The 27,131-nt window shown below is 34.7% G+C and overlaps 1 protein-coding gene across 1 annotated transcript in view; it reads right to left on the bottom strand.

The window, feature by feature from the left end:
* LOC148943698 (ubiquitin carboxyl-terminal hydrolase 33-like) overlaps positions 1–16,968 on the bottom strand; it is a 124,231-nt gene extending 107,263 nt beyond the window's left edge. Inside the window, 2 exon segments of the mRNA XM_089101205.1 lie at positions 4,723–4,899; positions 16,841–16,968. Of these exon segments, the coding sequence (XP_088957331.1) occupies positions 4,723–4,833 (111 nt within the window). The 5' untranslated portion in view covers positions 4,834–4,899; positions 16,841–16,968.
* Positions 16,969–27,131: the final 10,163 nt, after the last annotated feature.

Genomic DNA, 27,131 nt, shown 5'->3' with positions numbered 1-27,131 from the left:
GCCACATTTCCCCAAACACGTCCAATCAAAATTTTAAGACAGCCATTTTATTAAACGTAGTTTTAAGTTCTTTATTAAGTCTTCATTAGATCTTTGAGGATGACAACTCTCCCACAGCCCTCAGGGCAAGGGTTGTAAGTTATGCCCTTGGGACATATAAGGTTTTCTATAGACAACATTATTGTAGAAACTTCAGAAAGGGTTCATTCGATTGGAAATTTAAATGGCTAGTTCCCTTTTTAATAGTCGAAAGTGATTCTAAGGCAACTGACACCCCTTAACGCCCATCATTTCCCCAAACCCATCCAATCAAAATTTTGGTATAACCATTTTGTTCAACGTGGTTGAAAGTTCTAGAAATTATATGTTTGAGCAGGACACTCCCCCCACCGTCTTCAGGGGCAAGGGTTATAAGTTATGCCCTGGGGGCATATATGGTTCTTATGGAAGGAATGTTCATATAAACTTCACAGAGGGCTCATTTGATTGGAAATTGAAAGTTCTAGTTCAATTTTTAAGCGTCAAAAGATATTGGAGGGTAACCAGCTTCCCCCCCCCCAAACCTTTTTTTCCCAAATGCATCCAATAAAAATTTTAAGATAGCTATTTTGTTAAAAAATAGTTCAAAGATCATATAAACAAAATTCCGGTGTTGACACAACCCACCAGGGCCCGGGAGCAGGTGTTGTAAGTTATACTCAAGGGGCATATATGGGTCTTATGGAAGGTATGCTCGTGCAAAATACAAAAAGGAATCATTTGATTGTAAATTGAAAGTTCTAGTTCACTTTTTAAGAGTCAAAAGAGATTGGAGGGAACCTAGCCCCCCTCCCCCTCCACACCCTTTTTCCTCAAACCCATCCAATAACAACTTTGAGATAGCTTTTTTCAAAATGGTTCAAAGACCAAATAACGAAAACTCAGGGGTCCACAGAGCCCCCCAAGGCCCGAGGGCAGGTGTTGTAAGTTATACCCTAAGGGAATATATGGTTCTTATTGAAGGGATGCTAAAAAAAATTCAGAGATGGCTCAGTTGATTGGAAATTGAAAGTTCTAGTTAAGTTTTTTCGAGTCAAAAGAGATTGGAGGGCAACTAGCCCCCCAAACCCATTTTTATCCAAATGGATCCAATAAAATTTTGAGACAGGCATTAAGTTAAAAATTTCTCAAGAGTCAGATAACAAAACTCAGGTGTCGTCACAACCCGCCAGGGCCTGGGGGGCAGGCGTTGTAAGTTATGCCCTGGGGCACATATTGTTCATATGAAAGGGATGCTCGTATAAACTTCAGAGAGGGCTCATTCGATTGAATATTGAAAATTCGAGCTCACTTTTTAATAGTCAAAAGATATCCGAGGGCAGCTATCCCCCAACCCATCTAATGAAAATTTTGAGATAGACATCTTGTTAAAAATAGTTTAAAGGTCAGATAAGAAAAACTCCGGTGTCAATACAACCCCTCAGGGCACAGGGGATGGCGTTCTAAGCTTTGCCTTAAGATCATTCATGGTTCTTATGAAAAGGATGCTTGTATTAACTTCATAAGCGACTCATTTGATTGGAAGTTGAAAGTTCTAGTTCACTTTTTACGCGTCAAAGGAACTAAACTAGCCCCCCCCGCTGTTTTTTCCCCAAACCCGTCCCCTACAAATTTTGAGATAGCTAGTGTTTTGGAAGTTGTTAAAAAATTAGGCAACATAAACACTTCCAAGAGCCCGGGGGATAGGCGTTGTAAGTGTTGTCCTGGGGGCGTATATGGTTCTTATAAAAGCGCCAATGACGCAGTAGGTTTTAGACTTTTACAGTGAGAGAAGGAGGTCATACCCAAACTCTTGTTTGTGGTGATTTTTGTTCGTTTCAAGCTTGATTTGCATATTCAATGTAAGTTTCAGTCGTTTTAAAATTTGTTTATTCATTTATATTAATATCTGTTGTTTATTTGTTTGTATTTATTGCATATTTAATTTATTTTCGTTTTAAGTTTTATTTATACTTCAGTAGGAAAATATTTTTTTCATTTTAAGCTTGATATTCATATTCAATCTAAGCATTAATCGCTTTAAGATCTATTTATTCATTTATGTTATTATTTGTTGAATGTTTTTGCTATGATTAATTATTTAATTTCTGTTCGTTTTGGGTTTCATTTATTCTTTAATAGTAATTTCTGGTCGTTTTGAGTTTGAATTTTAAAAGGTATTTGTGTCTGCTGAGCTTAAGTTTAAAATGGCTTTACTTTTCTTTGAAAAACTTATTTTTCGGAAAGTTTTTTTTTTTAATTAATCAACTAAAACGCAAATGACAAGACTAAAAGCACGTCACATTTAACCAAGATATGTTTTTCGATGATCCAAATGATATATTTTATTGGAATCATTAAACAGTTGTGATCTACGATACTGGAGCAAAAATAGAGGTGATATTTTACGCGAAAATCAAAAATAATTGCTTTTGTGCAAACACGCTGTTTCTATCTAGATAGAACCACCGTGCTACTGAACCACCGTGCAACTGAACCCTCGTGTAACTGGCCCCTCGTTCAACTCAACCACCGTACTTACATTGGGTAGAACACAAGTTTGAATCTTTACATATTCAACCTTGTTGGAATTGTTTGCTTTTTTAAGCCTTTATATAAATTACTGTCAAGATGGTTTATAAAAATGCTCTGTTTTGTTGTCACAAAAACAAAGAAAATCGGACGTCATAAACTCTTAAATCCAGATTTATTTCTCTTTTCATGTTTGTTAAAGGGGGTTCCCTTCACCCTGACACTTTCTACGGGTCTAAGCGTTTACCCCCCGCCCCCGCGGAAAATTTCCCCTCCTCCCCCCACGGAAACCCCCTCACCTGGAAAACACCCCTCTCGCGGAAATTATGGTTTTCAAAATCTAAAAATATTCTTTGAGTCATGTTATTTTTTAGTTTAATTGACAAGTCCTATGGGAAGTGGAAAAGAGGAATTTATGTGTAAATCTTGCCCCCCCCTCCGTGCAAATACTTTCTTCTTATGAAAGATCCTCCAGAAAACCCCCAGACAAAAAATTTGCGTATGTTTCCCAATGACAAATACTATCTGTAAGCAAAAAACAAATCAAAAAAACTTAAAAAGGAACTGAAACTTCTGCAATGGGCTTATCTGATTGTTTTGTAGCTAGGAAGAGAGAGAGATACCTCAAAGGGTGCATTTGATGCCAAAACATCTCAGCTCTCATTGAGCCTCCAAATAAATACAGAATTATCTCCAAGGGGGAGACGACAGGAGGATGGAGGTAGAAATTGTTTGATAATCCTCAGGCATTTCTAGTCTTTTTTTATAAGCCGAAAGTGATTGGAGACTACCCAACCGCAAGAGGTTTTTTTTTTTGGGGGGGGGGGATTTTCCACGGGTAGGTATTTTCTGGGAGGGGTATTTTCCGTGCGGTGTTATTTTCCGCGGGGTATGTTCCTTAAGGGATGTTTTACGCAGAGGGGAGGGGGGGGGGTGAACGGCGGCTCTTACCGTCTGCATACTGTAATTTTTTTACCAATTTGCTTATTTTGTTGTTTTCATTTTGTGGTATTTTCTACGCTCGTAGTTGTTTATCGTTTGGTTTGAAAAAGGTTAATTACCTGCTTCGGTGAAGTGGTTCAGTTGCACGATGGTTCAGTTACATTAGGGTTCAGTTGGACGGTGGTTCAGTTACACGGTGGTTCAGTTGCACGGTGGTTTAGTTGTATGGTGGTTCAGTTGCATGGTGGTTCAGTTGCACGGTGGTTCAGTTGTACGGTGGTTCAGTTGTACGGTGGTTCAGTTGCACGGGGGTTCAGTTACACGGGGGTTTAGTTACATGGGGGTTTAGTTACAGGGGGGTTCAGTTAAATGGGGTTCAGTTGCCCGGTGGTCCAGTTACACGAGCAGTGTTGCCATATTTCAAGCCCCCTAAAAGCAAGTGTCATTTGCACTGTGCTGAAAATAGCACTTGAAAAGGAGTTTTTTTGGTCAACTGTTTTTTCAATAGGCTCCATTTGAAAGGATTATGTACACAGAAATAAAACAGTGGTGAAAAAGGAAAATTTATTTTTGGCATTCACGTATGGGTTTTGAGAGGATGGCAAAATACTGTCTAAATGGTAAAGCTCTTAAGTAGGGCAACATAACTAAGAATATGTGGTCAGGTGAGCCTTTCCCAACTTTCTAAAGCTGTTTATTCTAGATGAAGACATAGGGAAATATAGTATATGTTAAATTTATTGTTCTTTATCAAGTCAATGCTATAACACTGACTATGATAGATTTGTCAGACGGTCCTGCCCCCCTGGAAGAAACATTAGCCCAAAAAGGGATGTTTTTTTTTATTTTGAAACAACCCCATATCCTTCTCTCCCCCCATACACATACGCATTTTGGTTCTGGGTCTACCATGTTTTCAAACTTTATCAGAGTATGGTTAGAAAAAATAATTTATTACCATTGTTTCAACAGAAAGCATAGGTGCACATACATACAATTTTTGAGGGGGAGGGGGGGACAAAAACAAAGTATTTTTAGGCAAACACTTTTCTGTTTCTATGAAAATTTTGTGAATCAATCTTTCCGCGAGACTATGGCAAAGACACACACACAGAATGGGGAAAATATGATTCTCAGAAGAGGTTAGGCCAAAAATACAAAATAAATGGATCTATATGGTGTATTGAATAAATTTTTTTTAAACAGCTTTTATTAGAAGAAAACGCTTACCTCTGCACCTTTTTGGATAATCCATTGCTGAAGTGCTTTCAAGTTTTCTACAGTAGATACATGAGAGCAAAAGCTTTTATACACTGTCAGGTCTCTACTTTCAGCAGACATATTGTTTTGATGGCTTTTAAAAAGCTTCCTTAATTGGCGTGTGACTCATCAAAGACATTTAATTACCTAGAAATAAATCCAAATTGTAGGCAAACATCAGACAAAGGATCAATATAGAAGTATATTAATATGAATAAAAAGACTGAAAAGGAAACTACTCTAAGCCCTGTTGTTACAAATCATAGACTGGTTCATACCTCACATATAGGAGGCCCCATATTTACAACTGAGATGCAAACAAGAGACAAATTAGAGTCTAAGAGTAACAAAAAAGAAAATTTGAATAAAAAACAATAGGCTACTGCCCGTCGTGCAAAAAGTAAGGTAGCATAGTAGCAAGGCTTATTGGCAGTTTTCAAATTTGTTGGCAGATTTTGTCTGAAAATACCATTTTTACATTTAAAAACACTTTTTACAAATATACTGGGACTACGTATATCATGAAACTATTAATTTACTAAGTAAAATAAATAGTCAGGTCAACATGTTGTTCAAAATTCAGAATGATTTGGCACTGTAAATGATTTGTCTTGAATTAGAATTTAAAAAATATTTATAGATCCATGAATTTGATTGATTAAAAAAATGATTTGAATTTGTCACTAAAAATTGCAAGCCAAGAACACTTTGCACTGACCAAACTAACTAACTTTCCAATTCTAGCCAATCCTTTAGGGTTGGCTAGATACAACTGAGATGCAATTTACCATTTTACAACTGAGATGCAAACAAGAGACAAATTAGAGTCTAAGAGTAACAAAAAAGAAAGTTTGAATAAAAAACAATAGGCCACTGCCTGTCGTGCAAAAAGTAAGGTAGAAATAGTAGCAATGCTTATTGGCAGTTTTCAAACTTGTTGGCAGATTTTGTCTGAAAATACCATTTTATCATTTAAACACTTTTTACAAATATACTGGAACTACGTATATCATGAAACTATTAATTTACTAAGTAAGATAAATAGTCAGGTCAACAGGATGTTCAAAATTCAGAATGATTTGGCACTGTAAATGATTTGTTTTGAATTAGAATTTTAAAAATATTTATCGATTCTGAATTTGAATCCATGAATTTGATTGATTAAAAAATGATTTGAATTTGTCACTAAAAATTGCAAGCCAAGAACACTTTGCACTGACCAAACTAACTAACTTTCCAATTCTAGCCAATCCTTCAGGGTAAAATTGTTATATAGTAGCTTTTTGCTTCCCTGAAAAGCTGTTGAACTGGATGAACAAAACTTTCAGAATTAGATCCACACTCTAATTTAAGACACGGCAATGGGCCTTCAAGCACCTATCTCCACATATTTTTCACTTGTATGCCTTATAAGTTCTGTGAGGAACCTGTCTTAATCTTGATGAATAGCTGGATAACAAGATAGCTAAAGTTTCCATTTGATGGGGGACTGGGATAAAATCATGGAGGGAGCAATAATTAAATTTGAAAATAAAAATATTGAGGCGAGAACCAAATACTGTATTTCTTTTTTCATCTCCCTATATATATAGACCAAGCTGATGTTTATTTAAAGATAGTAGCATCTATAATGAAAAGAAAAACTTAATTAAAAGCTCTTGGCAAATTTTCGTTTCTTGAGAAATTTGCTAGCTAAGAGATGAACATCCTATTCAATGTGCCTTTCTATGCTCAAAATATACTAATTGCTACTCTTGCAAATTCTGTTTAGAGTCATTAAAGTAGCTCAGTGTTTCTGGTTTTATATCTAGTACAAAATATAAAACCATAAGTGATAAGATGCAGTTGGATGATCAGTAGCTTTCTAGTCAAATTTACACTTGCTTGAAGACCACTTACATCCGCCTTCATTTGAAAATATCAACAGATTCAGCAATAACTGTGTCTTCAGAGAGTTTAATCCAATCATTAACAATCTTCTTAGGGTAGACTGCTTAGCAAGCTTCAGCCAATGACCTCTGGTTCTTGCATTAGAACTAACAATAGGAAATAATGTTGGGAGTGTGTTGGCCTTCATTAATTTGTAAATGATAATAGCATCACCTCTATTTCTCCTGTATACAAGTGTTGGGAGTTTTAGCTTAGCTAGTCATGCAGGGTAAGAAAGTTCCTGCATGCTGGATATCATTTTGTGGCATGTCCCTGTATGTACTTCAAAACTTTTATATCTCTCTTAAAATACAGGGAGGCTAAAGTAATTCAACTTTGAGCTTGGGTCGCACTAGTTCTTTATACAGAAGACTAGTGACTTTGGGGAGGGGGGTGAAAAGGATACACTTCATCAGTCCCAGAGTTGAACTAGCACCAGCAGCAGATTGATTAGCATGGGTACTGAATTTTAGTTCATTGTCAATGGTGATCCTAAGATATTGCTCATCATTTACAGAGGAGATTGGGTGTCCTGAGAGAAAATAAGAGCAACAAGGATTCTGTTTACCGAAGTGAATGACATGGCACTTGGTAACTTTAAATTCAAGATGCCTAGCCTCAGCCCATTGACCGAGCAGTCCAAAATTATATTGTAGAAGGGTATCATCACACGACAAGGCTGGTCTGAGAAGCTTCAAATCGTCAGTGTAGAAAATTAATTAACAGCTGATAGTAGAAGGAGCATCATTGATGTGGGACTCAATACACTTCCCTGAGGAATCTAACTCAAAGCTTGTTTTAAAAAACAAAGAATATGGTTACCAGAGTCAATAAATAGCTGAACACACTACGATCACTGGTGAAGAAAATCAAGGATCCAGAGCAGGGATTTCTCTTCAAGCTTGACTGCACTTAGCTTGATTACAAGTTGCTTGTCACAAAACTTTGTCAAAAGCTTTAGATAGGTCAAGCAGTATCATATCATCAGGCACCTGAGTACTGAATAAATTAAATGAGTTTTTTTTGGCTTCATAATGATGAGACGTCTTAGCTGCTTTTGCAATAGATAAGATAAGATATTTATTTCAAAAAATGGCTATCACAAGCCCCGAAGGGCCGAATTCGCATTTCGGGGTCATATAATAAAAAAAGACATAACTAGCACAACAACTAAAAAACTGGCTAAACAATGCCAAAAACAACAATATACGAAAGGAAAAGCTATTAATTAGTCTAACAAAAATTGTCAAATGTAAGAAGGTTAAAAAGGCACAAATAAAAAAAAAAAAAAAAAAAAAAAAATTTAGATAAAAAAAATGTTAAAAATGTTTAAAAGAGATTATATAAAAAGGGGAGGGAACGGAAGAGCCAAACGGACACCAGCATGGGTATCACCAGTAAAAAAAAAAAAAAAAAAATTGAGATAAAAATAATGTTAAAAAGGTTTAAAAGAGATTATATAAAAAGGGGAGGGGACGGAAGAGCCAAACGGACACCAGCATGGGTATCTCCAGTAAAAAAAAAACAAAAACTATGGGTTTATTTGATCAGTAATGAAGGGGACAAAGGTTTTTTCATATCTGGAGGTTAAACAACGGATGGGGGACAAGATAGGGATGGGTTCAGATAAAGTACGTGGCAGGCGGTGTCTGGTTGGGGAGTGTCTTTTGGGGAAAATGTTTTCCGTGCGAGGGTTTATTATTGCATTTTTTGCAAAACGGAGGCACAGCATTCCTCTCCTGTGCTCAAGAGTTTCCAGCTTGGTCTTTTTTAGAAGAAGTGAATATAGTACCATAGCTTCTTTAAAAAATTTTGTTAGGGCTCTTTTTTCAATAGATTCAATTTTATCTGATTCATCACGGGAGATTTTAGGATGTCAAGCTGTACAAGCATATTCAAGATACGGGCGGACAAAGGAAGTATGAATCCTTAAAGAATGGGATGGGGGGATGTTAAATTTATTCAAGAGCTTAAGGAGAGACATGGACGCATTAGCTCTACGGACAATATCTTTCACGTGGATATCCCACTTTAAAATAGAGGAAATTGTAACCCCAAGTAATTTAAAGGAAGACACAGAAATATCTGGGGGTATAGGGTCAAGGAAGGCGGGAATAGATTTCAAGAAATTTATCGTAATTATATTTGATTCAGTGGAATTTACTTTCATATTTAGGTTCTTAGCTTCATCCGAAATGTGGAATAGAATTTCAAGGGGGTCACTTTTAATATTCCTGTGACATACTTCGAGGATCATCAAGTCATCCACGTATTTCCACCTATGGGGGAAGTCCTTACCAATATCATTAATCAGATGACATGATAAATCACTGTTATAACAATTGCACCCCAGCTTCCCACCTAATAGTGCCAGATATAGGCACTATATGGTAGGTACTATATGGCCTAGCCCAATGCTAGATCCAAAAGTTTCATGATTTTCTTGTTTTTTTTAATTGACTTTTTCTGACATTATGGACAACTCTTGCTGAGAAATAAGCACAAAATATTATGGAAACTCACAAAATCAGTAAACTTTTGTATGTAGCCTAGGGTAATAGGCTTATCTTGCCTCAATAGAGGGGGGCTGGGATCAATTGCAAAAGCAATAATAATTAAATTTCAAAAAAACATCCAATAGATGAAATGATTGATGTTCTATCAATTTCTTAAAAATGGATTAATAATTTTTCTCATCTACACTTGAAACCCATCCATGAACTAGACAATATATTGATGACAGATATTGAATGATTTATAAATTTTTAAATTTCTTAAATTATATTACAAACAAACCTATAAAGACAACCTGGAATAGATGACTGCAGAAAATCAACTTAGCACAGGATTTTAAATCAAATAGTATGTTTAAACAAGGGACAAGTGTCACTTTAAGGGTCCCTTTAGGTGCTCAGAATGAACTTTGTGTGGATATTGATTAGTATGTTTGGAAAAAGTGTTGGTACTAATGCAATTGTTGCCACTCTCAAAAGGAATTGCAATAAAATTCCTAAAACTACTTTAAAATACTTACTTATATTATCCCTAAGAGCACTTCACATGAATTTACCCCTACCCCCCCTTAACATGCAAATATTTAGCCCAAATTATAGGGAAATTTGCAGTTTTGAATAAAATTTAGTTAGGATGAAAGTAATTATATAACTTAATGCCTTTTTTATGCTCTTTGATAATTCAATAATTAATTCTGGGGGAAGTTACGTTTTAAGCCCTTAAAGGGCTCAACACACCTCATAGCAACCATAGATTAAAAAAAGTGATTCTAAAAAAAAAAATGGCTAGTGAGGAGAAATTACCATTTGTAGCTGAAAAGGAATGCTAATTATTACTTTCATTGGTTTTAAGAATAAAATGTCATTATGAAAACAAATTCAAAGGCAATTTTAAAAAGAACCAGAAACCCCTAAAAAATGATGTCATTTCTTCTCTGACATTGTTTTCAAGGGTTTTCAGGCTCTTTGTAAAAATTCCTTCAAATTTGTTCTTAAATAACATTTCACTATTAAGATTAAGGAAAATAATTTATTACCATTCCTGAATCAGCTACAAATGGCATTTTTTCGCTGGACACTTTTGGTTACTATGTTTTTTTTTACATTTTTGGGGCCTGATTAAGGGCTCAAAATGTAATTTCCCCCAGAAGCAATTATTCAATTATGAAACAGCATTAAAAAAAGGCATTAAGTAATACATTCACTTTCAAAATAGCAAAATTATGTTCAAACTGCAAATATATATTCTCCAAGAATCTTTCCATTACTTGCTTTTCCTTTGTCATCAATGTTGCTAGTTTGCCATCAAATTTATTTGAAGAACTAAATCAGTAATTTTATACAACAGAAAAATAAAAATAAAATAGCCTATGTAATTTGGGCTAAATATTTGCACATTAGGGAAGGTTGAGAGGCAAGGAAAGTGGATTGCTTTTAGGAATAATGTAAGTATCCTACACTTTTTTAAGTTGCTTTAGGAATTTCATTGCAATTCCTTCTTAGGAGGACAACCACTAAACTAGCACAAAAGTGTAAAGGTGCATCAAGTGGTAGCCTATGTTCAACTTTTAACTAGAAAATTAATAAAAACAAAACTACAAATCTCTTTGATAAAATTCTAGTTTAGCTACTTTTTGCTATCTTGGAAAGGGTTTAGGTTAGAAAAATGAAACTTTCAATAATGAATCCAGGGCCAAAACAAACTCTTGGAGGGTATTGCCATGCTTCCACGTTAAACCTCTTCTGATTTCTAGGTCTTAGAAATTTGTCTACTTGACAGGTTTGCCTCTCAATCATTTAGACTATCTGTCTTAGCTTTTTCTACAATTAGACATGGCTTGATGCCTGCAACTACTTGATTTTAATTCAATTTTGACAAAAAAAAAACATTTTACCTTAATTTTCAATTATCAGCTTCTTTTTCTCTGGTTTCACTTCTGGAAGTGCAATTCCTGTTATTTGAGTAGAATTTAAAGCCATATCAATGTTTTTCTTCAAAATTTAGGAAATGTATTTGCATATTTTTGAAACCTCATAAATTGGGATTGACCAAAGTTGTGAAGCTGAGAACAGTTTTCTTGTACTTCTTTTAAGCAGAAGATCTGTTTTGCAAGGTTTCAATTTCATAACACAAAGATTTTTAAAGGTCCTCAAAGGTGACTGCCCTCTAGCTAGAGGGAGAAGGAGTAGAGGTAGGTAGTTCAAAATGCCTTCCCAGGACACACTTTAGTCTGTAGCTGTGTTGCCACTTATACCGCATTTTGCGGTATAATGCTATATTTTGCAGTATAATACTGCAATTTGGAGAGAAATGCTGCACTTCTTTCCGATTATACCGCATACCGCAAAATGACTTTGATCACTGAATTTATCCTAAGTAATGTCACCACACAGGAAAAGGGACAAAAGTTTGCTGCTCTACTTCTAATGACATATGGCTGGATAGGTTACTGCAGAATTCGTGAAAATTCAAACTAGTAATTAACGTGCTTCCAAGAGCAAATATTTTACATATCTGTCAGGTGCCAGAATGAAAGTAATTTTCAACCATTAGCATGGTAAAGGTGTACAGACACTTCAAAGCAGAGCAAATATTATAGTAGAATTTAGGAAAATAAGTAGTCTTGGGGTATCCTATCTTGCTTCTTTTGGGTATTACCTTTCCACTTTTACAATCCAATAGACTGAAAAGTATACAGTAAAAGAAGTTAAAGTTTATAAATAAAAAAAATTTCAAACTATTATGTCTTGAGCACTTATGTAGACAAAGGTGTCACTACCTTATTTACTTTGGGGCAAGGGAAGGAATAAAAATATGCTGACATATTAAAAACTGAATCATGCTGAGAATTTTTTTAAAGCAAGTAAATAATATGCTGTCTTGAAAAGTTGAAAATTGTAGAAAAGCATCACAACAAATTTTATTATACTTTACATTTTTTTTAAAAATATATTTTAAGGAAGTAAGTTGTGTAAAAACGGCTTCTGTAGTGCAAAGCATCTAAAATTAAAAAGGAGAAAGAATGAGCATCTGGTTTGAGAATGTTGTTTGGCATATTTCCTGAACCAATAAAAACTTTTCAACCTAGCATTCTCGTCTTTCGAAGTGGGTCCAACTGTCTACTTTCTGTTTTTGAAAAAAATGTGGTAGAAGACTGGAAGTGCAGATTGGCACATTTGTCTCTTTTTTTTCGTTTTCAAGGCTGGTATATTAGAGGATCCAAAAATAGGAAAATGGGACAAAAACGACAGGATACACAGTATTTCTGGAGATAGCGCCAAAAATTAAACATATATTGACATGTAAAATTTTAATCTAGTTTAAAACAGAAAAGAGTAGATTATCCTGCTTCCAATTTTCTAGAGAATGGGTGGTCTGGACAAGCTATTAGTGATGAAGAATGGGTGAGAGTGCCAAAAAGTGGGAAACAGATATGAATTTGTCATTGGGGACTATTTTCTCTTTTTTATATGGGGTGGGTATCTGGGGGATGTCTCTTTTCATTTTATTCTACCTTTCTTGTTCAAAGTCCATGGTAAAATCCACCACTTAAAAAAAATAATAAACAATAGTATCCATTTGCTAGAAAAGTAACAAGGAATTAATTGCTTTTAAAAAGGAAGTATTTTGTTGAAACTAGTGACAACTATTTGCATTAGGAGTACCAAAATACACCATAAATTATACCAGGTTTCGGTAGAAAGGATACCACAAAAATACTACTTTTTTCATTGACTGACACCACTTATTGGTAAAGGTCAAGTGGCAACACTGGTCTGTAGATCCATCCCTGAGAGTTTCATTTTCTTAACCTAATCCCTTTCCAAGATAGCAAAAAGTAGCCAAACTAAAATTTTACCATGACATGAAACAATAAAGGGGGGGGGGGCGTTTACGGAAGAATTGATTATTGTATTTGAAAAGAGCATAAAAAATGGATCAAATAGCATGTTTCCCTTATCCCTATGTCAGTTATGGAATATAATATATGACCTGATGATGGTCACTGTATATGTGACCAAAATATCTGGTATTTTTGTGAATTTCTATCACTGTTATCATCATCACTGTCTTTAAAAGGATTTTATCCCTATTTGAACTTTTATTTATTTATCATAACATATATTGACAAATAAAATTGCAGCAGTTGATCTACAGACAAAATTAGGGCTGAAGGAGGCATTTTAAACCTCCCAACTAGGATTGATGGAATTACCTTGCAATATGAGTGGATTTTTGAATTCAAATCAAGTTGCCATCAAACCATGGCTAATTGGAGAAAAAGCCAAGACAGAGAGTCTATGTGAGAGACACAGCTGGCATAAGCATTTTCATGAATGTATAAAAATGATGTCATTTTCACTTGTTGATGGATAATTGGTAAAAATTTACAATTGTGACTCTTGATAAGAAGACATGTTAAGAAAATAATTCTTAATTTAAAATATGTATGATGACCCTGGTTAACATATTATCCAAGGGGAGAACCTTTATCCTCAAGTCTTTCTTCTTTTTTCCTTCTTTTTCAAACCTAAAAGAAAAGAAATTTGTATTTTTTCATGCTCTCAATGCAATGTGTTAATCTTTTGAAATTGTTGCTATAAATTTGTTTTTATAGATGATGTTGAATCCCGTTATTAAGTTCAGTTTTTTCAAACAAAAATTCAAAATACCCTTCTAAGACATTGGAGAACATCTTAAAACCCATATATTTATACAATATATACCCCCACCCCCCTAGTGTGCATACATATAACCAAAAATTCATTCTGAAACTAAATATAATCGAATTAACTTTTACTTAACCCCAAAAAATATCCAAATAAGGGTATATATTTTCACATAATGGGGGTGGGGATAAAATTCATCTGTGATGCAAATGAAGAATATGTTTAGACTCAAAATGTAATTTTACATATATATTTGCCCACTAGGGGGGTGGGGGTATATACTCTGTTAGTATATAGGTTCTAAGATATTCTTCAATGTCTTAGAAGCATATTTTAAAATCTTGTATAAAAAAAAACTTAGTAACAGGATTCAATGTCATCTATAAAAACAAACTTATAGGCACAATTTCAAAAGATTTACACATTTTCTAGAAAGCATGGAAAAATTGTTATTTTTTTTTAAGTTGGAAAAAGAAGGAAAAAAGAGGAAAGATTTGAAGATAAAGATTCTCCCCTTGGATAATATGTTAACTAGAATCATTCTACATATTATAAAGTAAGAATTGTTTTTTTAAGATGTCTCCTTATCAAGAGTCACAATTGTAAATTTTTATCAGATAATCTATCATCCATCCATCCATCTTAGGGCAAAACTAAGGTAGATAGTAATAAAACTTCAGGGATGATTGAGATTTTGGGTTGACTCATGATGGACAATGTTGACTGGGCTTGTATGCAAAAAGGGGGGGGGGCTGTATTTGCTTGGACTCACAGGCAAACCAGTGATCTAAGCCTAATAGGCCTACCTGCTTATAGTCTAAGGCAGATTTTGCCCAATGTTTTAGGATTGACATATGACCAAAAAGTCCCCTGGACTTGCAGGCGAACAGGGAAACCTATAGTTTTCCAAGTGTTTTGGTAAACGGCTTGGGCAAACGGCGGGAGTAGCTATGACTCTCAAATTGGACAATATAAATTTGGGACCAGTACTGGTCATAAGGAGACATGATAAAAAAACAATTCTTACTTCATAATATGCAAACTTATCCTAGGTAACATATCATTCAAGAGGAGCACCTTTACTCTTGCTACTTTCCTTGTTTTTCCAGTCTTACAATCACATTTTTCAATATTTTATCTTTTCTCCAAGCTTTAAAAATCATTTTGAAACAAACACCCAGGAGCCATCTAGCTAATCTAACCTAACCAAACCTAAATTTATTAATATTAGCCTATTTATATCTTTTTGTAGATTTCAGTGATAGCATTTAACTTCCCTGTATAGAATAATTAAAACAAATGCAATCAAATATGTTTAATTTTTACAATTTTGTTAAAAATAATTGTACAACAGTGAAAATAGGGTAAAAGACCTCTTTTTGGGAAAGATCACTTTTCATTGGCATTCCAGAAAAATAGAGATGGGTTTTTGGACTACCCCTATTTTACTACAGCATGATGCAATGTGAGGGTAGTCACAAGAGCCCCATCTTCTTTGTGAAATTTCCACCAATAATTTGTGCAGTATAAATTAAAAATGTGGTCTCTTTTTGAATGGCAGTTGAAAAGAAAAAAAATATATTTTATATTTGTGATTTATGGAATAATTATCAAGCAATAAAAGTTACATCTTTAGAATCAGAAGAAAATCAGCTTTCTGTTAATATGTGGATACAACTGAAGCACATAAAGGATATATACATCAAAATAGGATAATTGGTATTTCCAAAAAGAGATCCTTGTAGGTAAGTCAATTAACTAAGAATTTCAAGTGTTTGATCTTAAATAATTTTTATAATAACCATATTGATGCAAAGCTTAGATTTTTAGCTGTTCATTAATATATACAATTCTTCTCAATTCCTCTTTGGTAACAAGATGTGAAGGTTTTAGTATTACATAGTTTTACTTAATTGGATCCTGGTCTTTTACCCTAGTGATGATAAAGGTGTTCCCCCTGGAAAATATGTTAACTAAGATTATTGGCCTATGTATATTATGAAGTAGGAATTGTTTCTTTAACATGTCTCTTTATGGCCAGTACTGATCCTAAATTTATACCAAGACAAATACTTGTGTGTTAGCTTTTGGAGAGGTCTGCCTGCCTAGTCTCAGGCTAGGGTAAACCAAATTTTAGAATTGACATATGACAGTTAAGTCACCTGAAAATGCAGAGCAATAAGCATCCAGTCCACAACCTTAGAGGGCTCATTTGCCTGCCTAGAGTGTTGGGCCAGGTTTAGCACACAATTCATGTCATATTTTTTATACATTAGCATACTGAAAAAGGCTTATACTAGCTGTTTCTTGGTAAATTTTTACCAAATCATATTATTGAGTTTCAACTAAAGTGAATATACCATTTGATGACTTTTTTATGCTGATTACAAATATAACAACCATTTCTATCAGAAATGAATTTTAGCCCCCCCCCCATATATGTCAATTCAGGATATATATTTGCACATATGGGGATGGGGGTTAGGTTAGGTGTGGGAGGGGGGGGGGGGCTGAAATTCATTTCTGATAGAAATGATTATCATATTTTTAATCAGCATAAAAAAAGGCATCAAATGGTGTATTCAATTTATTCGTAACTCAATAATAGGCTATGATTTGGTATATATTAACCACCTTTTTTTTATGCTCTTTACAAATATAATAATCATTTTTGTCAGAAATGGATTTTAGCCCCCATCCCTATATATACCAATTCAGGATAGGCTATATATTTGCACATTAGGGAGGTGGGGGAAAAGTTTAATCTTACCTCTCATTTACATCAGAAATAAAATTTACCCCCACCCCCCTAATGTGCAAACATATACCCTGAACTGGTATAAATAGGGGTGGTGTTAAAATTCATTTCCGACAAAAATAATTATTATATTTGGAAAAAGCATTAAAAAGGCATCAAGTGGTATGTTTACTTTATTTGTAGCCTAAGTCAATAATATGATTTGGTAAAAATTTACCTGTTTCTCACTCAGACTAGGCTATCTGTCTTGGCTTTTTCGCCAATTAGCCAAGAATCGATGGCAAATTGATTTTAATTCAAAATCAATGGACACTTATTTAAAACTAGACATAGGCTAGCCTAGGCCTACGTCTCTTTGACATTCTTCAAACAATGACGACAGGAGGCTAGTGACTTATTCCAGTCAACCAAAACGTAATGATAAAAAAAATGTTTTGAATTTTACCACATACGTATAAATCAACTCAAAATGCAGTCATGTCTAGTCATAAAAACTTGGTGACTTAAAATTATTACCTGGTGTTTTTAGATTTTAAATATATTGTATACAGCGCAATCTAGGTAGAAAAATATCTGGCGGGTTCTTACCCTTAAGGGCTAGGCACACGTAGCTGATTTCGGGAACCGATTTCAGCAAGGGTGTATTCTACGTCGAGTGATACTAATTAATGATGCTGAGAGGCGGGGCTTAGTGACGGTTTTTCGGCGATAAATCATCATTAATTACGTTATAGACAAGGAATGTACTAGGGCTTAAGAGGTTTAGGCATGTAATTAATCGTATTTAATGATTATCGTAAAACAATCAGAATTAATGATGATTAATCACCGAAAAACGTCACTAAGCCCCGCCTTTAACATCATTTAATCATAATCACTCATCGTGGAATGTACCCTTGCTGAAATCGGTTCCCGAAATCAGCTACGTGTGCCTAGCCCTTTAAAGGCTGGGCAGACGTAGCTGATTTCGGGAACCAATTTCAGCATCAGTGAACAAACAATAGCGGTAAGAAAAATTTATTGAAAGAAAAATTTATTGCGCGAGATTTTGAAACAAAGAACCATGGACAAAAACAGTCAACTTGAGTTTATCAATAGTTGCATGATTGATCTGAGCTTACTTCTCAGCTCAGTAGCGGGGTCTTTCACCACAGACATCTCTGGCTGACTATTTATTTGTATCCCTATTTTTTTGGTGATGATCATGATGAAAATCGGCGCTGATTTTGTAAATCGGCGCCGAAAACTAGAAAATTTTTCAAGCTCAAATCGACGCCGATTTCTTTTAAAATCGGCGCTGATTTGGAAATCAGATCCCAAAATCAGCTACGTGTGCCCAGCCCTTTAGATACGATTTCTTTTTCAACACAAAACAGCTCATGGATAACGAGGGAAAGAGGTCGCAAAGATGCTGACACAGAAACGGTCTATTGTAGCTGCTGTAGCGTTGAAACTAGTACGACATATTTCAACAGCATAGGAATAAGCCGAATCAAGTTCTGAAGGCCAAGAAATAATTTTCAGCAGGTTAGCCTGTACTCTCTTCGGCCAGCTATGTCTACCTATGGCTGAATTAAAATCAAGTTGCTCTTAATACATGGCTAAATGCACCATCAGTAGAATACCATATATTTAAAATACAAGATTCTTTCCTTCTAAAGATGATTCGGGCAAAAATTAAACGTCCCCTAATTGAGTTCAAATACCGCTTCCAAGAGTCTAAATTCATAATCAGCAAAAAGAGAAATTGCTTTTCTATCTTCAGTCAAACAATGACGCTAGTCGTTCGAATTTTACTAATATAATTGTAGCAAAATAAATGCAATGCAAAACATTTCTAAGGAAGTTTAAAAGTCAAAAAAATCGTTTGAACGCCGAGTCATATGAAAAATCTTAAAGAATTAATTGGAAGAAAGATTTACATCCTTGGTCCTCTTGGGCCAATGGCGCGCATTCCTTACAGCGCAGGACAAAAGAACTGCGTTTGGGAGTGGGGTAAATGTGTTTTTTAATTTTAATGGGAAGTCAGAGCTGAAGTGATTAGTACGAAATTATTTTGGTCACCGTTATTGTCATAGAAGTGACACGTTCCTGTGCAACTAAGTATGTAAGTTCAATAAATCTATTGTCTTTTTATCTGTGTTTATTTCATTTATATGTCTGCGTCTAGTCCAATAATAGGTAACAAGGTTCAAGGTTCAAGGTTTAATTTTAAAATATCTGTACAAAATAGACATAAATACAGGGTAAACGCCGGAGACACAAGGTCGAATGACAAAAACCCGGTACATTAATCGGAATAAACCTGTTTAACAACAAAATAATGAATAAGAGTTATTCCATGACTTACCAATAGATGGACACCCACCCCACGAACCCACCGACACCGGGCAAAGATCAACCGAAAATACCAATAAAAAAAAAATAAAAAAAAATACCAACGGGCGAATAAGGGTAACCGATAACTGGCATCTCACAGGGCAAAACACCCAACAAAACAATAATATCAAATGTACCCAGATTTTCAATATATTATTAATTCTTAAAATTATTTATAAGGATAGAATGAAGTTGCTTTTTTATATTTGGAAGAGATTTGCTGCAATCAATAAATGGTAGATGAAGTCACCATGAACCCGTGATTGAAAATAATGGGGAGAACCGTGATCTCTCTGTGCTTAATTTTAGATGCTGAATGTTCCATTTATGTCGGGTTTCATAAGAATGGGCATGTTGCACAGGGAAAAAATTATTCGAACGAAAGTACGTTGGTAGTTCCGACCGGTCATATTTTACCTTAAATAAAAAAGAATTGAGGGTGAATATCTGTGAAACAGGCAAAATATTAGTTAGAAGATATAGAATTTCAGTTTTACTCTTATTAGGATACGAAGACGGTGATGGTAAATATTTCTTTAAAATTAGAAGAGCCCGGTTTTGAAAAATTTGTATCGGTTTCACATGACATCTGAATGTTGCCAAATATATCAGAGGACAATACGTAAGATGGGAATGAACCCACGCAAAATAAATTAGACGTAGGATTTCATATGGAAAGAAATGCTGAAACCTTCGCATTATACCAACCCCCTGAGCAACTTTAACCCGTTATCTATTACAGTGTTCTTTATATGACAGATTTTCATCAATAATAATACCCAGATACCGGAACGAAGTTACCCTTTGAATTTGAATATTTGTAGCATGATCAAATATAGTTGAAATTCCTTGAGCATTCTGCCCAATTCTACTATAAATGATAAATTTGGTTTTTGATGCATTTAGTGACAAACAATTAGCTCTCAGCCATACAAGAAGTTGTGAAAATACGATTTGCAGCTTCTCATTGAGATCCTCTTCCGAATATCCAGTAAGTGATGATCCGGTATCATCAGCGAAAAGAACATTCAGACCAAGGTTTTCTGTCGCTGATGGAAGGTCATTTATATATTTTAAAAAAAGCAGTGGTCCCAGGATTGAGCCTTGCGGGACACCAATATTTGACAACAGACATGGATCCGAAAATGTGCCGTTGATCATAGTCACTTGAGAGCGACGACTTAGGTAAGATGCGATAAAATCGTGCGCTGGTCCTCGTATTCCACCGTGGTTTAATTTATACAACAATATTTCATGGCTTAACGAATCAAAGGCCTTCTCAAGGTCCAAAAATATACTCGCCGGGATCCATTTTTTGTCCAGACACTCATGAATAAATTGTACCATGGTTAATATAGCATCCTGAGTACTATGCTCTTTTCTAAATCCATATAGAGTTTTTGAAAAATAATCTTTTGAACAGAGAAAATTATACATTCGATTATAAAAACAACGCTCCGTTACTTTAGAAAAACCCGAAAGAATAGAAATGGGTCTATAATTTGAGCAATTAGTCCGGTCACCACTTTTATATAGTGGTAACACTTACGCTTTTTTAAAAGAATCCGGAAAAGTTCCAGATCTAAATGACAGATTTATTAAATGACACATAACTTTATTAATACTAGGAAAAATGGCTTTAACAATATTGGTCGACGACTCATCAATCCCCGGGGAATTTCCATTATTTAAAAGCTTAACAACCTTAGCAAGCTCTTCTTGTGTTTCCGGAGTTAAAAACATAGAATTCTCAGAAGGACTTCCTAGGTACTTAGGATAATTATATTGCCCATGGGACATATTATGTTGGAGCTAAGTCTCCAACATAGTCAACTAACAACATTGTTAGTTCGTATGTCTCCAAGGTAAATGCTCCCAAAGGAATCTGATCTCCAGATAGCCCGAGAAGAAGAGGCCACATTTATACGTCTACATATTCAATTTTCTCTCATTAATTGAGAGCGGCACTAGCTTAGTTGACACAATCTCCAGCGCTATAAGCGGCGCTATCGGAGAAATTTCTATCACCACAATTTTCCATTACTACAAATAATTCTTCCATCGGTACAAATGGCGCGTGTCGGAAATTGGAGGAATACTACGAACTATTTAGGCTATTTAAACTTTGTAATTTGAATTTAATTGTTGGAGAGATAAAGACGTGTAAGTAAACTGGTTAGGCCTATAACCACTAGGCTACGATAGGAAACCCCTTATATCTCATAGGATATAATAGAGTCCCCCAAAATAGGTTAATTAAAATAATAAATTTATCTTAAGTTGATATAAACGCAAAAAAAATATTGAAATATTGAAATATTGAAACAGAAATGGCTTTGTCAAAACAGGAAGGTAAATGGACTTCGCTTTTAGCGGAACTCGATATAGCAAAACTTCGAGCAGCTTTGCTTGAACTTTGGCTATTCGAAATAAATTTGTATCCCCTGAAAGAGTTGGGTACAATAGAAAAATGGAGAAAAGGCTCGATGAAAAATTGTGAAATGAAAAAAAAATAGTATCCAGTTTTTAACAAGTAGAAGCAAGTGTATAATTAGTAGTTTTTTTAGTGTTAGCAATAAATGCAATGTAGTAGTGCCGTATATTACTAAATAATAAAGTATTTGTACCGTGAATTGAAAGAATTAAATAAAAGATAATACGTAAGAAAAACAAAACCTAGCTGGACCGATGAAACTTTGGTAGAAACAGAAGAATTTTAGGCATAATAGTAGCATATAGGGTCTGTTATATTCCACCCCTGTTTCTTTTCCTTTCAAATAAATTAGCTATTTTAGTTTGTTTAATTATGATTTTGTCCCGTTTGGAAGAATACAAGTAAGGTATTTTATAAAAACGGTGTAGTATTTTACGTAGCCCAGGCAGGGTAGGAATAGAGCTACAAGGCGCTGTCATTATTAAATTGACAGGGAAGGATTATTACCTCCAAGGAGAGAGTAGAAATTTTCTAGCCGTAACCCAAGGTGGGTACATTTGGCTTTAGAAAGTGGCCATTTGACCACTCGATCGCGTTACAATATCCTGGGACAGGGTATACTGTAAATACGGTTGTACTAAACCCGATATTTGCAGAACCGTTGAGGTAAGAGCGGGAATTTCACTAACATTTGTGCCGACAAGGGATTTTCCCATTCGAGTAAGTGGCATAGCAATCTTTTCGCGTCATTCGAGTAAGTGGCATAGCAATCTTTTTGCGTCATTTTTTGCCTTTAAAAATGGTGACCCCGCACATACACCCCAATAAATGGTGCCAGCGGTAGCTAGCACTACGAACATTGGCGGCAGCGGCATAAGCACACATCCTAGGAAGCTTAGCAAAAGTCGCCGAAGTAAGCAAAAAAAAAGAAGAGTTGTTACCCAGCTGTGACTGGAACTCTGCATAAGGCGAGAAATTCGGCGAAAGAAACCGTTAATCACAGAAAATGTAGGCACGGGGATAGGTCTTAAAAGGGTCTCCTTTACCTACACAGATGACCTTCATCTGAATAATGGTGATAGAAAAAAATTCAAATTCTGAAGTAGCTCCGCAAAATGAGTGAACAAGAAAATTTGAATTTTAAGCCAAGGCTGCCTTAGAGCCAAGTAGATGTAAAACAAGCCAGTGTTCATGCTTGTTTACAAAGAATAATTAGAAATACATGAATGTATTTTTTTGGGTCGAGTGTCATTTGTATTGCTGGGGTCGACTCCCCTCGCACACGTTAGGTCCCCTAGTGGATAAATATCCGCGTTATTTGTGCTTATTAATTTTATGGGTTATTTGTAATGATGGCAAATATCAGACTTAACTTATTGCTTTTTTTATAAACAGATAACATTCAACACAATTAAGAAAGGTCTTCAAAAGTCTGTCTATTGCTCTTAAAAACTGCTTATTTGAAAATTTCAATTTTCTTTTTATGTTGTTCTATTTATTTAAGAGCGAGAGAGGATGGGCATATGTAGGTTTTATTTTTGTAGCTAGACATAAGACATAGCTTAGTACTTCAGTTTAATTAAATCTACGTTCAATGTTTTGTTACAACAAGCATCCTTGATTGCTATACTTCCCGCACCTTGGACTAAATTAGTCTATGTTACTAAGGATTTGATTAAGTTTTAGATGTCTTATTTTCGTTAGTGTTATTCCTATGCCCTTTCAAAGGATAATAGAAAGGGTGGAACAGAAAATAACCAAAGGTAGGAAGCTAGTTGTCTACTGAGAACGACAACAGGCGTTGGACCACGTCTTGTGGGACGCCTGGGTAGTAACTAATGGCCCTTGATTGTTTTTTGTATTTTTTTTAACACGACCGTAGGAAGGTATATTTCTCAGTCCTTCAAGTGTAAGAAATTAGTTTTTTTACGCCAACCAGGGCCAGTCAAAACAATACTTAAAGGTTGAATAGAAACTTCAGTGAGCTAAGTTTTCGTTTTTTGAATCAGAATGCTTTGAAAGAGAAACAGAGAGTTTACTTTCCTATAGCTCCGAGAAAAAAAAGAGAGAAAAGCTTTTTAATTTCATTATATTATATCAATGACGTATGCTGTCCCAAAGCTCTGTGTTAAACATTACTTCCAAAGAGAAACATAGACATTAATGTCTTTAGCTCCTTGGCGAAAAATTTAATTTCATTAGTTTATATCTATAACATATACAATAACAGAGAGATCACCGTTCTATAGTTTTGTGACAAAAATGTTCTTTAATTTCATTGGTTTATCTATGACATATCTTGTGCTCTGATTTTTGTGACATGTTTTCGCAAGTCAGTCACGTTATATCTTACCTATACTGACTCAGGTCCCCTCAAATTTTCTATAAAAAAAAAAAAAAAAAAAAAAAAAAAAAAAATTCGACCCGTGCCCTAACTAAGATGGATAGTATCCAAAACAAGATATTATCAGTACAGAAGCGTCTAATTATATGAAATATTTCGTCTTAGTGCAGATTATAATTATTTTAGGCCTACCAGTGTAATTATGTGCCACTAGTTTGCTTATTCATGTGTTTCTTACTCGAAAAATATAATGTTTCTTACTCGAGTAATATGTACCAATAGCCAACTATTGGTAACTATAACCAAACAACCTATTGGTACGTTTATATGTAGAATTTCATGGCGGATGTGGAATTATATCTCAATAATAATACGTAAAATTTTAAAACCATTTGATCGGTTAAGATACATGGATTGAAACCCTGTGTATGTCCAATGGCGACTAAGTAAAACCCACAAGGAATTCCCCATTAATTTGAAGGTGTTTCTCGCTTAACGGATTCTAATAAGACTTTAATATAATATTTATTTATTTAGTTCTGAAGGATTTGCTCAATCAATAGCCTTCTAAAAATATATTGATGTCAGTTATTCATTACGCTTATATTCTTTGCCAAGCATCAACTGGAATCTACGAGGGCAAGCTTAGAATACTTCATCTAATGACCTTATTGGAAAGACGAATACGAGGCGCCAATGTTGACTTGCAATTAAGGAAAAATCCTGAGACTAAGAACCTCTGCATTTCAGCCATTAATTCCGGAGCCCCATGAGAACGTCTAAGCCACGAAACAGGGAAGACATCAGAAAACGAGTGGGTATAGAGGTGTCCACTCGTCCTTGTTATGTCTTGTTCCCTCATTGTAGTACTGTTTGCGTAAAACCGTGTGGTTATGACGCTGCAACATGCGTTTTTTAAACAGCACGGACGTGCGTGAACAATGCGGGAACGAAAAACATTGTAAAAGTAGACCTAAAACTTAATAATGTAGGGTAAATTATATTTATTTAATATCGATATTTCTGTTCTTAAAACAGATTTGAAGACATTTCTGTTTTAAATTTTCATTGTGAGTACTAATATTAGTGTAATTATTTAATTCTGTCTCAGAAATTAGAAATTAATATACCCAATAATGCGCGACTTATTGTATTTTTAATTACTTCAAGGAGCATTTGATTCTGCCACGTTATTTTTATTACAGTAATTGAAGGGCAAATTGGTTATTGAGTATTACAATGAGCTGCCCAATACAGATACCACCCAGTAGCTTCTATTTTCATCACATCTCAACCGACGAAGAGTACTCACCATAACTCCAGGCAACGTTCTTCCCAGCTTCGTCTACGAAAACAACAGTTACCTTCGATCGTCGTTTCTTCGACTATGAACCATATTATATATCAGGTAACACTATATTTGAACCTCAGTATCAAGTGCTTTAACGAACTATATAATCACATAAACGCTGAAAAACCCATCGGTCAGTACAAGATATAAATACGTAGATATCGCTGTTGATACCCATCGGTCAGTACAAGATATAAATACGTAGATATCACTGTTGATACTCACTATGGACCCCAGAATAATTTGACAGTATAGTGATGATATTTGAAGCTAAACGATATTAAACGATATTTAAAGTTAAATGACACTTAAAGACATTTGAAGATATTTGAAGACGAAATTAAAGACAATTTGAAGTTTAATTCTGAGAACTTCATCGATCAGCACACGATAAACGATATTTGAATTTAAATGACACTTAAAGACAATTGAAGATATTTGAAGCAGAAGTTAAAGACAATTTGAACTTTAACTCTGAGAACACCATCGAGAAGTACAAGATAAACGATATCTAACGATATTTGAAGTTAAAAGATACTTAAAGACATTTGAAGATATTTGAAGCTGGAGTTAAAGAAAATTTGAAGTTTAATTATGAGAACCCCTTTGATCAACACACGATATTTAACGATGGTTAAAGTTAAATGATATTTGAAGATGTTTGAAGTTGAATTTAAAGACAATATATTAAAAGAGTCACCATAGTATGACGACAACCCGTTTCAAAAGGCACACATAAACAATTTTACGCAAGAATAAATTCTCTATGTGCCTCAAAAACCCTAAAAAATGACATGCTGAGAAGAAAAACACCAACACCTGTAGTGGGAAGAATCATTTCTCAGTTAACTATTAGAACGATATTTAACGGTCATTTCCCAGTTGACTATTAGGGAAAACTTACCGTTTGAATACAATTAGACTCAAACTGTTTAACGAAGAAAACATAAGACAAATATTTCGAAATTTTTGCCATTACATAAGGAGTGACTGACAGTTACTTACACCGAATGGGTGTAGTAATCGAAAGACACGAAAAGTGACTACTCTCTGTGAGATTACATGTGTCACTTCCTAATACCTTTGACTATTCAAACATCCCAATAGTGAAAGTGTTTTAAGGTCATCAGTGAATATGATGAACAAAATATTGTATGTTATAAATCATTCATGTATGTACCACAAGTAAGATTAGATGTAATATTATCATGTTATTCATTTAACGTAGTGTAGATAGTATGTAGTACGTCATATAGACAGCAAAATAAAAAAAAAACGAATATAGAAGTAGAATAGTCCCAACTTTGTTGGAAATGTAAAAATAATAAGTGTTAGATATAGAAAAAAAAATCTTTAGTATGGTAGCTAACCTAGAACCATAAATACTCCTAGTCCGGTAGATAAATTTTAGATAGGGATGTAGAATAAAATAAGAAAAATAATTGAAAAAAATTTTAAGCACTCATAATGGACTGTCACTAATGACAAGACGTCATTATTTAATGGGAAGGGTGAGGTGCACCAGCGGTAAGATACCATATATTTAAAATATAAGATTCCTTCCTCCCATGGGTGATTCAGGCAAACATCAAACATTCCCTAATTGAGTTCCAATACCGCTTCCAAGAGTCTAAATTCTTAATCAGCAAAATAGAGAAATTGCATTTCTAGCTTCAGTCAGACAACGGCGCTAGTCGTTTGAATTTTGCTAAGATAATTGTAGCAAAAAAAAATGCAATGCACAACATTTCTAAGGAAGTTTAAAAGGCAAAAAAATCGTGTGAACGCCTGAGTCATCTGAAAAATCTTAAAGAATTCATTGGACGAAAGATTTACATCCTTGGTCCTCTTGGGCCAATGACGCGCAGTCCTTACAGCGCAGGACAAAAGAACTGCGTTTGGGAGTGGGGTAAATGTGTTTTTCAATTTTTAATGTGAAGTCAGAGCTGAAATGATTAGTACAAAATTATTTTGGTCACCGTTATTGTCATAGAAGTGAC

This window comes from Artemia sp. Qi Xiang Cuo, chromosome 15 (genome assembly GCF_049724085.1).
Source record: "Artemia sp. Qi Xiang Cuo chromosome 15, ASM4972408v1, whole genome shotgun sequence".
In the NCBI taxonomy this organism is placed as follows: domain Eukaryota; kingdom Metazoa; phylum Arthropoda; class Branchiopoda; order Anostraca; family Artemiidae; genus Artemia; species Artemia sp. Qi Xiang Cuo.
This window is presented reverse-complemented; position numbering and strand designations above follow the sequence as displayed.